At 51.3% G+C, this 17,516-nt stretch overlaps 1 protein-coding gene and 2 long non-coding RNA genes across 8 annotated transcripts in view; 1 reads left to right on the top strand and 2 right to left on the bottom strand.

The window, feature by feature from the left end:
* Window positions 1–10,198, top strand: part of ADAMTS16 (ADAM metallopeptidase with thrombospondin type 1 motif 16) — a 160,340-nt gene extending 150,142 nt beyond the window's left edge. For all 6 annotated transcript variants that reach the window (XM_082380311.1, XM_082380313.1, XM_082380312.1 and 3 more), the window contains 2 exons: window positions 8,137–8,284; window positions 9,038–10,198. In XM_082380311.1, coding sequence (XP_082236437.1) covers window positions 8,137–8,284; window positions 9,038–9,153 — 264 coding nt within the window. In that variant the 3' untranslated portion in view covers window positions 9,154–10,198. The remainder of the gene's footprint in view (window positions 1–8,136; window positions 8,285–9,037) is intronic.
* Window positions 1–17,516, bottom strand: part of LOC309623421 — a 720,194-nt gene that overhangs the window by 229,741 nt on the left and 472,937 nt on the right. The window lies entirely within an intron of this gene.
* LOC309623416 lies at window positions 131–16,651 on the bottom strand. The gene is made up of 3 exons (XR_014241364.1): window positions 15,534–16,651; window positions 8,957–10,949; window positions 131–1,291 (listed from the first exon to the last, which is right to left on the bottom strand). It is a non-coding gene; the product is annotated as an uncharacterized lncRNA (long non-coding RNA).

The raw sequence follows: 17,516 nt of genomic DNA on the forward strand, positions 1-17,516 counted from the left end.
GGGATGAGGGAGGAAAGCTCCCAGAGGAAGCAGCGGGGACGTGGCCAGACCAGCTCCTAAAGAAGCAGGCTGCTGGGTCCCCAGCTCCACAGAAATGTGTAACCAGTGTTGATCTGGGTAAGTTTTACTAAGGACTGAACAATTACTGTTATGGATCTGCCAGCAGGGCAGGCCACACCCCAGGCAAGGCACGCTCGTCTGCACCACCTGTCCTGGAAAGGACGTCAGTGTCCTGTGTGGAAATCAGTGCCAGCCAGGGGCCAGGAGGCGTGACTGGTGCAACCACAGTGCTGAGCCAGGCGGGACCAGTGGTGCCTGACTTCGACCAGCTCTCCCTCCACCCGAGTCTCCTCACGTAGTTCCTGGCCTCCGGGACCCATCTTCAGTCCCTCCTGATGCAAAATCCCTTTCCTGAGGCCCGCGCACCATGACGGCCGCTGCGCGTGGCTCCTCTCAGAAGGGACACCACACCCGGCCTCCTGGGCATGTCCTGCGTCTTGCCGTGAACAGTGTGCCCAAAACTCACGTCCACCCGGGACCTCAAAGTGCAATCTTATTCAGAAATAGGAAGTTTGCAGGTTTAATTAGCTAAGATGAGGTCATTCTGGATTCGGGCGAACGCTAACCCAATGACCCATGTCCTTATAGGACACACGGGGGAAAGGCCATGTGACGATAGAGGCAGAGGTCACACTGATGCAGCTACGGGCCCAAGAACACCCAGGATTGCTGGCAGCCGCCGGACTCTGGAAAAGGATGAGCAGATCCCCCCTTAGGACCTCCGGAAGAGGTGGAACTTGCTCCTTCTGCCAATGTCTTGATTTTATACTTCTGGCCTCCTGAACTGAGAGAGTTGTTTCTGCTGTTTCAAGCCCCCCAGCTTGTGGTCATTTGTTCCAGCAGCCCTGAGCCTCTAACACGGTGGTTATTGGTGTTACCAAACCTAACCTGGGTCTGCTTGCCCAATGCACAGGAAAGCCAATCTACTGACACCATTTTGTGGTGAAGGAAAGTACAGTGTTTACTGCAGGCACCAAGCAAGGAGAACAAGCTCGAAAAGACCCAAACTCCCTGACAGCTTTCAGGAAAGGGTTTTTAAAGACTGAGGGAGAGGGTTGCGGGGTACATGATCAGCTTGTTCACAGTTCTCTGATTGGTTGATGGTGAGGTAACAGGGTGGTATTTCAGGAATCTCAGTTGCCGATTTTCTGGCCCCAGCCGGTATGGGCTCTATGTGCTGGTTGGTGGTCAGCATGCAGTTAACTTTCTCCACCTGGTGGGGTTTCAGTGTCTGCAAAACAACACAAGGACACGGCTCAGGATGTTATCTGTAGCCCTTGAGGAGGAACCAAAGGTCCTTGACTTTGTCTTATGGCTAAACTATTAATATTTTGTCTTGCTGGACTGTTTTCCTTTGTTTCTGCATTTTTTAACTTCTCTGATTAAATTTTAATTTCTGGAACTTGGGGAAGGCCTAGGAGGTTAAAGCTTTTCTACAAACAAGAGGTGGGGGACACCAGGGGTGTCTGTCCCCAGGAAGGCCCGACAGGGTGCTGCTCAGTTTCAGTTGTGTCCGTGTCCCATCATGTTTCCTCCTGACTCCCCCCGCCAAGGGTGACTCCCAGCAGCAAGGGCTGTGTCTTAAGTGCCTTCACATTCCTCTTCGCCCATCTTGGAGTCTGAGGACAGTGGGCATGTGAGCTACAGCAGCTGAATCTGACAATACCATGGTGTCCGCCAGCACAGGGGCTTCTCCAGCAGGAGGAACATGAGTCTCAGAGGGGAGACCTCAAGGCTCTGTGACCCGCAGTCCCCTGATCCAGGAATGGCCAAGAGGTGACGGGCGGTGGGCTCTTTCACTCTCAGCTCTCCTGATTCCCCACAGACCGGGGTCCCCCAGCATGGCACCCACCCTCCCTCATGTGTGCCGGCCACCAACAATTCTATCGAACAGTCTTCTGACGTAAACCCAACCCTGAATGCAAACCTGAAATGAACAAGTTTGACAGAGCAAAAATCACACAGAATTATTATTTTTATCTAAGCCCAAAGGAAACAAACAGAAATATATATTGGAACCAACTTAATCCATCACGGAATTTTTTTCAGTATTAGCTAAAAGTTTACTAGAATAAAACCAGTTCAAAATCCCCCCAAATGAAACCCCAATTCATTCTGTTGGAGCTCTGCTGTGTATGTGAGCCCAGCATTGGCTGGTAATCAATAATCTTCTTTAGAAATCACAACATCCCAGCCCGGCCATTGCCGTCCCTCTGGTTCCTCTGCCATATCCCTGATCCCAAACTCTGAGCTCTGCAGAAGGAAACCATCCCTCAGTTCTCGGAGAGGAAGAGACAGAAAGACCTTCCACCCACTGTATACACTGCCCTCTAGCTGTGTTCTTGCTTTGCTTTTGGTTCCTCTTATCTTCAAACTTGATGTTGCTTTTTCATTTACAAATATATGAACTCCTCCCCAAATGGTATTTAAATTAGAATTTGTTTAATTTAGAATATTGGACCAGGGGGCATTTGAACCATATCCTTTTCAAGCATTTGCTGTTTTAAGTAGGTCAAAAGTATGACTAGCTACACATTTTTCCCTTCAATTTTCCTCTGAGTGCACAGGCTTTCCAGCAAGGTGAAGGGCTGGATGAGCTAAGAAGCTGAGTCGAGTTGTTTCTGAGGCAGATGCTTCGCTTTCTCTGTCTTTTTGAGAATGTGAGTCAGAGACAAGTACAGGTGGTTCCCAAGACCGTGGTCCCTCTGTCCGTGGGGAGACTGAGGCTACTGAGAGTGAATCAGGCCAGTATTCACCCCACTCTGCTCAATTCAGAGACTTCAGGCAAATTTAGAAAAAGAAAAACAAGGTTTATCCTTTTTTAATTTAAGCCAAAACCTAAAACCTAAAAATACATCTTGCATAGTTTTCACCAGCCTGAAATATTCAATCTGTCTGTCTAATAAGTCATTTTTATCATAAGCTGCTTGAAGATCTTATCCAGTGTGACTCATCTATTACATTCCGAGTCCATAACTTTTGGGAGTCATAACTCAAAGGCGATGTTTGCCGTGAGCTCTTGTACCCAAGGCTCTGCGCCCTTCAATCGTGGGAAATTGTGGGACAGAAATGCATGGCCAGTGCCTGGCTCAGCTTTGCCCCCAGACAGGTTATTCCTGTAACAGCAGGAAGATGGCGGGTTCTGTTGTCTGATCAGGAGAGTTTCTGTTGGTCTCAATGGCCCGGCTTATCATTTTGGTTAGTAGTGCATCGCCTGGCAGGACGGACTTCATTCATTTGGGTCGTTTGGGCTTAGCATCCAGTGGATCACACGCTGGTCTTGGAAAGGCTTAAGTACGAACACCTGCTGGACTGTGTCTGACTCTACATGACAGAGACTGGGTGTGTTCTCAGTGCTGGAGTGCCGGGGCCCTGTCTTGTTCCAGGGTTCCTCACCAGGACTGTGCATAAGTTGATGTGGAGACCCTTGGGCTCTCAGGGGCAAAGAGCCATGTCCCAGACGTCATCGATAGGGTTTTCCATCTTGGCAACTATGACTGCAACAATGTATCAAACACACACACATGCACAGACTCACACATATGGGCATACACATGAACACACACATGGGCACACACAGAACATGTGGAGACTTCAGCAGGCTTGGTCTGGATGAGTGTGGTCAGTCCATCACAGAGGGCTGTCCTGCACCCTTGATTCATTCGTCCAGCTCTAATAATTTGCTCTCATCCTCTTCTAATTATGAGGGTGCACAGGAAAACAGGAACCGTTTTGTTGACATTGATGGATAAGGTCACCTGAGCTGGAGGGAGTCTGCCTGTGACCAATTGAATTCGTACAAAAATGCACAGCCCCATCTATGTTTAGAGCAGAAATTGTGTGTGTTGTCCCATCCTGACTGAGTAGACATTTGGTCTCTGGGAGAAGTTATGGTGGCTGAAGCTCCAGACTTGGAGAGATCCACGAAGGTGATAAATAAGGGAAGAAACTGCCCCCCTCCCGCCCCTGTAGAGACTTCACAGAAGGAAGATGAAGGTGTGAGATGTCTGGCTCTCTGCAGTTAACGTGCATTTGTTTACTCACTGTTGCTTGCATTTGAGAGATGAACTTTGCCCTGGAAGAAGCCCCATGGTTTTACAGGTTCCTGTGAATGTGACAGGTGGACATTTACCTTAGACTAAGACCATGTAGAACATCAATCTGGACTTAGAGCTCTCAGACATCGCCTTCTACTAGCATTTTTCCATGAAGACCAATAACATAAACAAGAGTAGTCACTCTAATTTAAAACAAACCCGGAGGCAAATGTTATTATTTAAAAATGCATCTTTGGGGTTTTTTTGATAATGACGAAGAGTAATCATCAATTCCCCCATTCCTCCAGTCAGAGGTTATGCAGTGCCTCTGATACAGGGGTGGCCAATCCTCCTAGGAACACAGGGATCGCCGAGGCGACAGGGCACACAGAGGACATCCGGCAGGGAGAGGTCTTTCAGCGTTTCAATGTCCGTAGAGTCTGTCTGAGTGGATGTCTGCCCTGAGATTCCCTGGAAGGGGGCAGGACTGGCCAACCTGCAGGGGCCCTTTCAAAGCAGAGTGTGCTGGTCTGCATGGGGTCCAGGTGAGGACGGGCGTGCGTCACCCTCCAGAAGGCCGTTTAATTCTAGAATGACAAGAAGACCCTCCTTGCTAGACCTCAGGGGGCCGTCCCGCGGAATCCCGCCTCGACGCTTTTCTCCATCTGGTTCCTTGGTTCTTGGACGGAGCCCTGGTCTCAGGCCCTGTTACCGGCAGCAGCAGGTGGGGGTGAAGGGCCAGAGGTGACGGAAGGGGCTTAAGGCCGTGGGGCCCCAGGAGTGGGGTGAGCAGCCCACGCCCGGCTCTTCAGTGGTGGTGTCCCTGCTCGGCACCCTGAAGCCACACGCCCCGGAGTCTGGAGGGGCCCCCTCACCCCTCAGCAAACAGACCCAGAACCACCCGCCCACCCACCGAGTGGGAGTCCTCCACATTTTCTGGCTCGGGGACATTCACACCGAGGCCCTGGAAGGCGAGCAGAAGTGAGCAGGGTGCGGTGGGGAGAGTCCACGGACTGAAGATGACAGCAAGCGCCAGGGCCACGCGGGGGAAGGTCTCATCTAACTGTTTGCAGTCAAGCCGCGGGCCAGCTTGACGTGCTAGTTTTGTTAGGTTGAATGTGACTGAAGTCAGTTCTGAAAATAGAAGAGGAAGGTGCTCTTGCCGGTGTCGTTCCGGTCACTCACTGGACGGCAGTTCTCCGGGTGTGTCCCGACCCGTAGCCGCGTGGCCACACATGCAGGTTCCCGGGCCCGGCCCACACCTGCTGGCGCTCGAGCTTTGGGCCTGGGCCCCAGCATTCTGCTTGGCTAGTCCTGTGGTTCATTCAGACACGCATTCGAGCTGGAGAGCCACTGGCGCGGAGGGCGTCTCCAGCAGCAGGGGGTCTGGACGGAGGGCGACAGCAGCTGTCACTCTGCAGGTCAGGGAGCAGATGGAGGACACCGTCAGCGCACGGCACGGCGGCCGCCTCTGTCCTGCCATCAGTAGGACGTGGCCTGAGATGCTCAGGCTAAACCCCGTGAAGCTGAGGAAGAAGACCTAGACTTTGACTTCAGACCTGAGTTCCGGTCTCTCTTTCCACTGAGTATTCCTTTCCCAGCAGTGTTGCGTCATACGACTTGCCCTCCACACCTGCTGGCCTCCCGCTCCTCCTGCAGCCCCAGCCCCTCGGTCTCCACCCCAGGGGTCTGCACAGAGATTCCTAGGATCAGCCCATCTGCAAATCCAGTGGAAAATCTGGAATGTGATTTCTAAACCCCATGCTGAGTTTGAGGCCATTATGTTTATGATATAGCTGAACCACTTGCATAGCTTTTCCTTCCTGGGGAAAAAAAAAAAAAAGTGAATAAACTTTTTCAGATTCCTTCTTTTTCTTCCCTCTCCTGCTCTATCTCTGGTTTTATCAATGCGAAGGATTTTCAAAATCTGCAGCCAAACATCTTAGTTCTTTCTGTTTACATGAAGAAACACAAAATTTGAGCTATTTGGAGGCTTTTTTCCTAAAAATATGTCTCTCATGGGGAGTTTAAAATCTCTCTAGACCGGTGCTTCTCACACTGGGTGTTCTTATGGATCATTTGGGGGTTGTGCAGATTCTGAGGCAGCGTCCGGAGGTGGGGGGCAGGGATGTTGACAGGGTCCCAGCTGTTGCCAGGGCTGCTTGTCCAGAAACTGAGCTTTGAGTAGCGGCTTTGGAAAGTGCCCCGAGGAAGGGCAAGCTGCTTGTGTTCACCACTAGTGTCTGGAGCCTAGAACAGTGCCTGGTAAGAGGAGGAGAATGATTCCTCTTTGTGAATAAATTAACCAATGACAAAAAAAGAATCAAACCACTCGGTGCTGTTTAAGTGATGCAAAACGCTGGCCAGATCTCTTGATTTCTAACTGAGGCATAACATCTTTAGCAAGAGTGGAATTCTGCCTCTGCGGCTGTTGATGAAAGAAACTCAACACACAAGGCAGGGACATTCAACGCCTACGGAGGAAGATGTGACCGACGAGACCCTAGGAACCCTGTGACAGTGCAGCCCTGTAAGTTCTCAGGCCACAATGGGAGCTGAGCGAGGGCCTGGAACCAGAGTGCAAAGCGCCAAGGCCAGAATTGCGGTTCTGCCGGAATGTTCAGAAAGATGTTATAGGCAGTGGGAAACGTCTGGCTCTATCGCGGATGAGCCTCATGACTCAGGAATCAGACATCAGTCTGCCCACAACCTTGCTGTTTTCCTGGCTGCCATAGTCGTATACTGAAACTGAACTATTGACGACTTTCGCTGAAATTGGTTTTGAAGAGAAGGGGTAAGCCTCACAGAATGTTCCAAACCCACATGCTTATCAGCTAAAGCCCTGGATTTTCTCTCCAGGGGCCCAGCCATCCTTTCCCTAAAGAGAAAAAAAAGAAGAAGGAACAATTCCTTCAACTTATGAGTTTTCAGGACTCTCTGTTTCCAACTTTTCTCCCCCCCGAGGGGCAGGTAGAGACGTTTTACTTACTCCATCGCCGAGTCTCTATCCCAGGGGATGTCAAAGCCACTTCTCCAGGCTCTGTTTGCAGCATGTCCTGAACATCCGGCTGCAGGCCAGCGTCTGGCTGCGGGCTGTTTCGGCTGTGGAAGACCAGACCCAGGGCTGCTCCAGTGGGGTCCTGGCACACGGACCCGTACATTCTGGCAGCAGCCTGAGTCATGTGTGTCCCTAAATCTGCACGGCTTTATCCTCGTGTTTTAAAGCAACAATTTAGCTTACCCCCCGGGTACCAGGATATCCAAAACGTTCTCTGACCCCGACTTTTTGCAGGTGCTCCTTTAATTGCTTACATTCTTAATGGTCTTGAACTCACAGCCTTGTCTGAGCACAATTCACATGCTTCCGTCTAGACCTCGAGTCGCCTTCTTTCTGGGCATATTCACTGCTACGAGTTTGGGCTCCTCCATCTCTCTGATCACCCACGTCCCTCCTGGTTTATTGCCGCCAGTGGATCTCAGACGGACCCGCTGCTGTGGTCTGTGAGGTGTGCGCCCAGCCCCCTGGTGAGGGATGGTCTGACCCAGCTCTCCTTCCTACTCTGGCTCCGCTGTGCTCTGCGCCTTAGAGGGCGGGGGCCTCGGCGTCGGGAAACAAAGTTCCCGGGAGCATGTGAAGGAGCCCAGGGAACCTCCAGACATGCAGAGTCCCTGCGCTTGGGGTCTGAAGGGGCTGAGTGTCCACTCCTGGGGAGTTGGCTTGTCAAGCTTTTCCAGGTCAGGGGCACCAGAAAGGCTGGCTTGGTGATGACATTTCATGAAAGACCCATAGCCTGTGTCCCCAGATGGGTGCCACTTTTTGGTGTCCATCAGACCCTTGATGACTCAAGGACATTCAGACTTCTGGGCACTTCTCCCCAGTGTCCATACGTGGGAAAAATCCAGAATCTGCTCAGCGACCCACAGTGGTTGAGGCAGACCACCATGAGGAGCCTGGGGGCGGTGGCGGGGGGGAGCTTGCGAGAGCAGCTGGCCCTAGGACCTGGTGGCCCCGGGCGACTGTCGCTTGTGCTTCTCGCAGTGTACGGCCAGCTGTGGAGGCGGCATGCAGACGAGGTCCGTGCAGTGCCTGGCGGGCCGCCGGCCGGCCGCGGGCTGCTCCGCGCACCAGAAGCCCGTGGCCTCCCAGGCCTGCAACACCCGCTTCTGCCCCATCGCACAGAAGAAAGGTGAGTGTCGGAGCCCCTCGGCTTGACCTTGGCGTTTCGGGGGGGCCGTCCCGTTTCCGGAGTGTATCCTAAGAGGGCTGAGCAGGTGCGGGGTGCCTGCTAGGTCGCGGGGCTCGTGTCGGCTCCCCGGTTCTCTCTCCATCTCCTCCCCCAGCTTTCCCATGACATAGCCCACAAAGCAGACCCCTCGCTTCTCACGCCTCCCCAGAAATGACTCAGACGGTTGGGAAATCAGATCGCTTCTGTTTCACTGCTGCTCCTTATATTCAGAGAAGCCGATTTTAAGTAGAGCAGCCTTTTCCCCCTGAGGTAAAGGAGAACCCAGATTATTCCTTGGATGTGCTCTAAATGCCATCCCTGTGCACACGCCCTCGGTGCCTCAGGTATTTGCGGGGACCATGCCCTGTGTATCTGTCGAGGTTTCTGGAAGAGAAAATGGGGCTGGAGGAGAATGAGTGGTCTGGCTCAGTCAGGGACTCGGCAATTCCACAGAAGCCCCATCGCCTTGGGTGGATGAGTGGTTACGTGGATGGGTTTAGCACAAAAAGCAGAAACTTTCAACTTTGCGGGAAGCTTCCAAGAAAGGTCTTGTGAAAACAGCATAACCCACACGGCCCATTTGACCTGAAGAGCTGCCCTCCTTCAGCAGCTTCAGGGCAATGACAGGTTTACCTTGATGTGCTGGAGTTATTGCCAGTGGCAGCAGGCACGGGGTGCTGGCACGGTGACTAACTGGGGACCGCTCACTTTCAGACGCCTTCTGCGAGGACCGCTTCCGCTGGTGCACGCTGGTGCCCCAGCACGGGATGTGCAACCATCACTTCTACGGCCAGCAGTGCTGCAAGATGTGCTCCGCGTCCAACCTGTGAGCCGACAGGGCGCAGGAGGTACCTGTGTCCAGCACCAGCGAGCTGCGTGGTCTACACCGGGGTGCGTCCGAGGAAGATGGAAGCTGGGAGAAGAAAAACCATCCGGGGCTCTTATATACGATTCCGTGCATGCCTGTGTGTGTGTGTGTGAGGGCATGAGCGTGCGTGTGACTCGTGCGTGTGAGCGCATCCCCGGGCACATGGACACGCTCTCGGGGAGGTGGGGGTCTGGAGTCAGGCCGCAGGGCTCACTGCGCAGCAGGGCACGTGCTCACCTAGAACTGCAGAGCTTTGTCAAGGAAGGCAGGCCAGGAAATGAGGGAGAAGTACGGAACGCCTGCCTCTAAGGATGCCGGCCCAGCTCCCACCTGGAGGTCCCTTCGGACAGCGGGATCAGCTTTGGGCTGCGTCCCCAGGCCCATCCTACCCCAAGAGCAGTTTCTCTGCACAGGGACCCGGGGCCTGGGCAGGGGAGCTGGTCTCCATCCTGATCAGGGACCTCGCCTCTGGAAACGGGGAAACGAGATCCCTGCCATGGTGCTTCTGTCCCTTTCAGACTCGTGTGCTGGAGGAGAGAATCTTCTTATTTTACGTTTTATCTTTCTCAGTTATTTACAAGTGAGTCTTCCTATTTAAACCCATTTCTTACTGCTTTTCTATTTCAAGTGACAGAATTACAGGCTGTATCTGAATTAGAGACTTACCGGTTACACCGGATCCCCACCGTCCTACTGAGGACTGGTGGTGGGTCCACTTGGGCAGACGTCAAGCGATGACCTTGGAGCCCTGTGTTTCGTTTCCGTATTTTGCGGGGTTTTCAGAAAAAATGCTTCCGTAAATTTCAGTTGTTCTTGTAACACCCATTCAGAAGGAAGGCCTATTTCCTGGTGAAAAGCTGCACGGCGGGCCTCTGACATCCTCCCGTCAGTATCCGTGTGGCTTTTAATCCTTTCTTGCGGTGCGATCTCCATTCCAAATGGCACCTGGATATTTATATTTGCTGAAGTTTTATAATAAATTTTATATTGTGCGGCGTGCTTCTGAACTGCTCGTGAGTCTTCATGAGGTCTGCTCTGAGATGCGAGGGCTGGCACAGAGACCGGGAAATTGGCCTCAGAGAGGGAGAAATGGGGCTCCAGAACCCGGTAGAAAGTGCTGGAATGAGTCGGAGGAGAAAGTGCCCCCGACTGAGGAGGCTTCAGGGAAGACAGTTGGTGAGGGTGGCAGCCTGTGCAGGGGGGCACTGCTGCGGGGTCATCCCGCCGAGGGACCAGGTTTTCTACGGCTTCACCTGCAACCTGCGCAGGGCAGGTGCAGCCTCTCTAGAGATGACACGATTAATTGAAAGGTGACCCCTGACCCTGTTATCCCTGCTGTATTAGTCAGCATTCTCTAGAGACACAGGCACAATATATTTATATAGGGGGTGGGTGTTGTAAGGGATTGACTCACACGATTGTGGGAGCTGGCAAGTCCAAAACCTGTACGCCAGGCAGCAGTCCAGAAGTTCGGGTAAGAGTTGGTGCTGCAGCCTTGAGCCTGCAGAGGTTCTGCAGAGCGGCAGGCTGGAAACTCAGGCAGGGTTTCTCTTTTTTTTTTGAAATTGAAACTGTGATCAAAAATCCTCCAGCAAACAAAAGTCCAGGACAAGATGGCTTCACAGGTGAATTCCATCAACATTCAGAGACGAGCCAACATCCATCCTTCTCAAATTCTTCCAAAAAATTGCAGAGGAAGGAACACTCCCAAACTCACTCCATGAGGCCACCATCACCGTGACACCCTGCTTTTTTCTCCTGTAGTAGAGAATGGAACCACCATTTACTGACTTCGCATTGAAAATGAATCTCAGAATTCCTGGTTGTCCAGTGGTTAAAACTTGGTGCTTTCACTGCCATGGGTTTGATTTCGATCCCTGGTCTGGGAACTCAGATCCCGCTGGCTGGATCTTACCCATCGGCGTGGCCGTCCCAGCAGAGTCTGTGGGTGAACGTGGGACCGGGGCACAGAGGCCCCTCCCGGCCCCGAGACAGAGTCAGGCCAGAGGGCGCCCACACCGAGCCTCAGACCCTTCTCAGAGCAGCGGGCACAGTGCCCTCCTGGCTCTCTTTACCTCGTGTCGGCCCAAGGTACCGAAGCTCCCCACCAGCGAGCAGATCCCTCAGGCAGGGTTTCTCTGTTACAGTCTTGAGGCCGAATTCCTTCTTCTCAGGGAAACATCAGTCTTTGCTCTTGGGACCTTCAACTGATTGGATGAGGCCCACCCCACTGTGGTGGATGATCGGCTTTACTCAAAGTCCACTGATTTAAATGTTAAATGTTAATCACGTCTATACATGCACCCCAGTGTTCATAGCAGCACTATTCACAACAGCCAAGACATGGAAGCAACCTAAATGTCCATCAACAGACGAATGGATAGGGACTTCCCTGGTGGCGCAGTGGTTAAGAATCCGCCTGCCAATGCTGGGGACATGGGTTCAAGCCCTGGTCCAGGAAGATCCCACATGCCTCGGAGCAACTAAGCCCGTGAGCCACAGCTACTGAGCCTGCGCTCTAGAGCCCGTGTTCCACAACAAGAGAAGCCACCGCAATGAGAAGCCCCCGTGCCACAACGAAGAGCAGCCCCCGCTCGCTGCAACTAGAGAAAAGCCCGTGCGCAGCAGTGAAGACCCAACACAGCCCAAATTTAATTAATTAATTAATTTTTTAAAATACTTAAAAAAAAAACACATGAATGGATAAAGAAGATGTGGCACATATATACAATGGACTATTACTCAGCCATAAAGAAGAATAAAATATTGCCATTTGCAACAACATGGATGGACCTAGAGATTATCATACTAGGTGAAGTGAGCCAGACAGAGAAAGACAAACATCATATGATATCACTTATATGTGGAACCTAAAAAATTATACAAATGAACTTATTTACAAAACAGAAACAGATTCACAGACATAGAAAGCAAACTTATGGTTACCAAAAGGGATAGTGGGGTGGGCGGGATAAATTATGAGTGTGGGATTAGCAGATACACACTACTATATATAAAATAGGTAAACGACAAGGTCCTACTGTATAGCACAGGGAACAGTATTCAATATCATGTAATAAACTATCAATATAGTGGAAAAGAATCTGCAAAAGAATATGTACATATGTATATGTGTATGCGTGTATGTATATATATATATATATATATATATATATATATATACATATATATGTATGGAATCACTTTGCTGTACACCAGAAACTAACATAACATCGTAAATCAACTAAACTTCAATAAGAAAAATTTTTTTTAATTTTTAAAATGTTAATCACATCTAAAATACACCTTCACAGCAGCGCTACTCTGGTGTTTGACCAAGCAAGTGGACCTCAGAGCCCAGCCTAGTTGATATGTAGAATTAACCATCACACCAATCCCCCTTGGATTGGATTAAGCCAGCCCTAACTGGGGACCCGGAAAACCTGCAGCTGCGCCTGGGATTACAATGGACACCTGCCCTCCCACACGCCAGCTGCCCCCAGTGCAGCTCCTGGTGCGGCCAGCCCCACGCCCCATCTGCACCTCCCTGGCTTGCAATAGCGCCTGCTGCTGGTGGAGCAAGGCCAGCCCCGCACCACCTCAGTGAGCCCGTGGGCCCACCGTGTGGGAGATGGTCTGAATCCCGTTGCACTGGCCTGGCTCTGGGAAGGGTGCAGAGTGGCCAGACGTGGTCCCGTCTTTAAGGACTTGTTTCACCAGGAAGATAACGTCCGGCCCCAAAGCGCTGCATTACAAGGGCAGGGAGGGGCAGAGGAGGGGGATATTCGCCCCCATCGGGAGGGGAGTGACAGACCAGAGGGGCAGGCTGCCACCCAGACCCTTCACGTAGGGGGAAAAGAATGACAAGAGGCAGCTGCGGAACGAAGCTGCCTGATCTGCCCTCGGCTCTGTGCTGGAGGAAGATGAAAGATAAAGGGCCTCACTGGGCAAAGTTTTGCAAAATCCTTTGCAAGACAGTAAGATAGCAAGAGGCTGAAATTAAAGGCCAAGTATAAAGGAGGCTGTGTTTTAATATGTGATTCAGATGCCATTTTGTGGTCGCTAGAAGCCGGGGCCCTGTGTGAGTGGGCCGGTTCCTGTCATCCTGAAGGGGACTCAGTTCCAGCTTGAGGCCCTCTTGCCTACCTCAGGCACATTTTTTCTGCTAAAAAGAGTATCACTGATTTCAGCATCAAAATTACAGTTCAAAATTAAAAAATAGTCATTCTGCATTTTCCACATACTAAGTTTGCCATTCCTTTTTTTAAAAAATTTTATTGAAATATAGTTGATTTACAGTGTTGTGTTAGTTTCAGGTATACAGCAAAGTGATTCAGTTATATATATATATAAAACTATCTATAGATATATAACTATCTATAGATATATAACTATCTATAGATATATAACCATCTACATATTCTTTTTTAGATTCTTTTCCCTTATAGGGTATTACAAGATATTGAGTATAGTTCCCTGTGCTGTACAGTAGGTCCCTGTCGATTATCTATTTTATATATAGTAGTGTGTATCTGTTAATCCCAAACTCCTAATTTATCCCTCCCCCCCTTCCCCTTTGGTAACCATAAGCTTGTTTTCTATGTCTGTGCATCTATTTTCTGTTTTGTAAATGAGTTCATTTGTATCATTTTTTTCTAATTCCACATATAAGTGATATCATATGATATTTGTCTTTGTCTGAATTATTTCACTTAGTATGATAATCTCTAGGTCCATCAATGTTGCTGCAAATGGCATTACTTCATTCTTTCTTTATGGCTGAGTAGTATTCCATTGTGTATATATATATATATATATATATATATATATATATATATATACGCACACACATATATATACACATATATATATACCACATCTTCTTTATCCATTCCTCTGTCGATGGACACTTAGGTTGCTTCCATGCCTTGGCTGTTGTAAACAGTGCTGCTATGAACATTGGAGTGCATGTATCTTTTCAAATTAGAGTTTTCTCTGGCTACATGCCCAGGAGTTGGATTACAGGATGGTAGCTCTGTTTTTTTTATTCATAAAACTTAAAGAGCATTGTCATAGGCTCTAATTTTCTCTGCTGAGTCCTACAACTGACGATCACATCATCACAAGCTCTGGGCCACAAAATTCACCCCTCTTTTTCCCCTGTACAAGATTCCTGCCCTTTAAAAGTCAGGTTTGCGAAGACATTAGGAGGTTGGATTATAGTGAAACTCAACTTATGAATGGCAGCCCTCCAACAGGGTCATAAATTCAGAGTCTTTAAAATAAGTCCCTTTGAGCAGAGCAGCCGTTCCAGAAAACAGTCCTCCTGCTGCTTGCAGAGGACAGGCCAGGGATGACAACATTAGCCTGGTCGCCGTCTGGTGAGGGGTCATCAAAGACCAGAGCCCAACTCACCTAGCTGGTTTCTTGCCGTGGCCTACTGTCTGATGCTGATTTCCCCGGTTGCTCTGTAACCATCCACCTGCCTGGTGTCATGACACCCAGCACTCGGAGGTTCAGAGTGAAGCCTGCTGTCCACTGGGGGAAGCCCTTGACCTGCCCAGGTTGCTGCTTCCCTCAGGTGAGCAGAGTCACTGGATCAAGGGGAGATGCCACAGCGATGATGCTTTGCCCCAGAACCAAACCCAGCTTTTCTCGGTCCCTTAGACGTGGAGAAAGGGTGCCGAGATGAGGGACTGGAAACACAGATCTGTCAAGTCCGTGTCCTGTTTTGTCTCTACACAGATATTCAGACGTGCACATGCAGAATGCAGGGATGGGCATGTATTGGAAGTCAGGTTTTGTTCCTCATAATTAATTTTGACTTTTTTCAACTCAAAAAAAGCTTTTGGCTTACACACTTCGGCAAGTCCTATTTGCTGATTTCCAGGTGGAAACAGGATCGCTTTGGAGAGTACAAGCGGGCACAATTAATATGCACGCCAGGACGCCAGGGCCAGACACAGGAGTCTCACCTACACACACGACAGACCACTTCACTCACTCACGCTACTTTTAGTCTCCTCCAGGTGAGAAAATGGCTTTACTTACCACACTTACCAGATGCCCCAAGGCTGCCAGAAGTGAAGGCAGCAGGACTCATGCCCTCGATGGGCCCCGATAGCTGAGGCCTGCAGTTTGCTCCAGCTTTGCAAAGCACAAGGGACCGGCAGCTTGGCCCAGGCTAGTTTCTAACACAACACGGCCCAGCCATCACGGTGAGCCCGCCCAGGCCCAGATTCCTCTGGCCCAGCCTCCCTTATCACACCACCAGCCTGGAAGAAGCCACGGCCGCAAATGAGCGCGTTGTCTAGAGGCACTGAAAGAAAACGGATTACTCACCTTGTCATTTATGCCACCGTGAATTCCACATGTAGTCACCGCACACTAACTCTGTCGGTCAGCTTGGTGGCTGCAAGGACAACCCCAAGGTCGCGGAGGTTTATAAGGACAAAGGTTTATCTCTGCCTCGGTGGCTGTGCCCGTGGCCTGCGGGACTGTTCTGGGTGTCCGCTTCAATCCCGAGTCCAGGGCGAAAGGCAGCCCCCCACCCAGGCCATACTGTTTGGATGGCAGAGAGAGGCAGGTCAGCAGCTGCTGGTCACGGTCGCTGCCTGTTACCGCTTCTGCCCAGAGCAGCCCCGGGTCACGTGTACTCACCATCCAGAGCAAAGCGCACTCAAAGCCAGGGTGAATGAGGCGGGGACCTGAAGTCCTCCCACAGGGAGGCCCTCGTGGCAGACGGCGTGGTGAGGTGTGCGCTGCACATACCAGGAAGGGCTTGGCTCTCGGACCAGCCGAATCACCCATCACGCCTACTATGTGCCAGGCATAGCGCTGCTTCTACACTCACTCACGTGCGAGTAAATAGGGCCCCTTCCCTTAAAGCTGCTGCAGTGTGATGGTCCTGGACAAGCCATTTCCCCTCCCTTGCTGTTGGATGTATTGCCTATAAAACAAAGCAATTAGATCTTTCAGATTCCTCAAAAATTCCACCATGCTATCCCTTCCTTTTTATTTATTTTTAAACTAAGCCTTGACTGGAAGTCATGAATTAACCCTGAGCACAGAATCTCGTATCATGCAATCCAGCCAGATGGAGGGGAGGGTCCCGCTCTGCATTAGAAGCAGATAAAGAGGGCTCAGGGGAATTTTTGAGGACCGTTTTGGTGGTGCCTATTGAAATCCTTACACCCGCACTCATGCACTCACAGCCTTCAGAAGTGAGCGGAGCAGAACCCACCTGTAATTCTCCAAGAGCCCACGTGGGTCGAGTCCAGACCAGGGTGTCCAGGGCTACCTGCCCACCCGGCAACCGAGGGAACCAAAGGCAGTGCCGCCGCTCCTCCTGCCAGGGTCTCCGGCAGGAACTGTCCCCGGGCCCACGTGCCTGCTGGACTCGTCCTGACAGCGACCTGCCTGCCGCCCATGGTCTCTGGCCTGAGCCAAGACGCCCAAGGCTCCCACCTGGGTCACCTGCAGCCATGGGTCACAGAGGTTGAAATTTCTTCTGACCTCAGGTTTGATGGCTGACCCCGGCAGCTGGGTTCTGCGGTGGGTTTACAAAGCATGAAAGCTTGAATCTGAAGTCCGGCAGAGCCTCTGTGGCACCCGTGTACCCTGTGGCTGAGAGGTGAGGCACCCGGCCCACCAGGTGAAGCGGGAGGTGTGGGTGAGCACATTTTGCTGCTTTGCTTGGACGTCTGTCCATCACCATCTTCTCAGGGGCCGAGGAAGGATGCCAACCTCCCCAGGAAACCCAGGCTCAAACCAGGAGATGAATGTGCAGGCCACCCGTCTGCATGATTTCCCCAGCGCCTCCTCCTCCAGCTTGTTGCAAGGCGTGACTCTGCACCACGGTGCGCCTCTCGCCCCCCTGCCGCCTCCAAGCAGAAAACCATGCCTTCCCACGGGGACTGGAAGGCCACAGAGCTGTCCTCCTCCTGCAAAGGCAGACGGGGCCCTGGAGTTCTGCTTGTCTGCTGCAGCCGGGAGCACCTGAACGTCCCATCACAGCCCTCGCACCCACTGCCCGAGGGGAAATAGGCCAAATGCTTGTGCAGCTTTACCTCTCTCCCCTCATTTTAGAGTGAGAGCAATAGCCCTGGAAGGTGCTGCACTTTGTCACACTTCTGTACCCTTCAAGGTTACTCCCAGGCCCTGGAATACCCTAAAACCCCTCCGCCAGCACACTGTTGGCTATGGACTGAATTGTGTCCCCCCATTCAATGCTGAAGCCCTAACCCCCAAGTGGTTGTATTTGGAGATGGAGCCTGAGCGGGGGAAATTAAGGTTAGATGAGGTCATAGGGTGGGGCCCTGGTCC

Source organism: Balaenoptera borealis (assembly GCF_965194805.1).
Source record: "Balaenoptera borealis genome assembly, chromosome: 2".
NCBI lineage: Eukaryota > Metazoa > Chordata > Mammalia > Artiodactyla > Balaenopteridae > Balaenoptera > Balaenoptera borealis.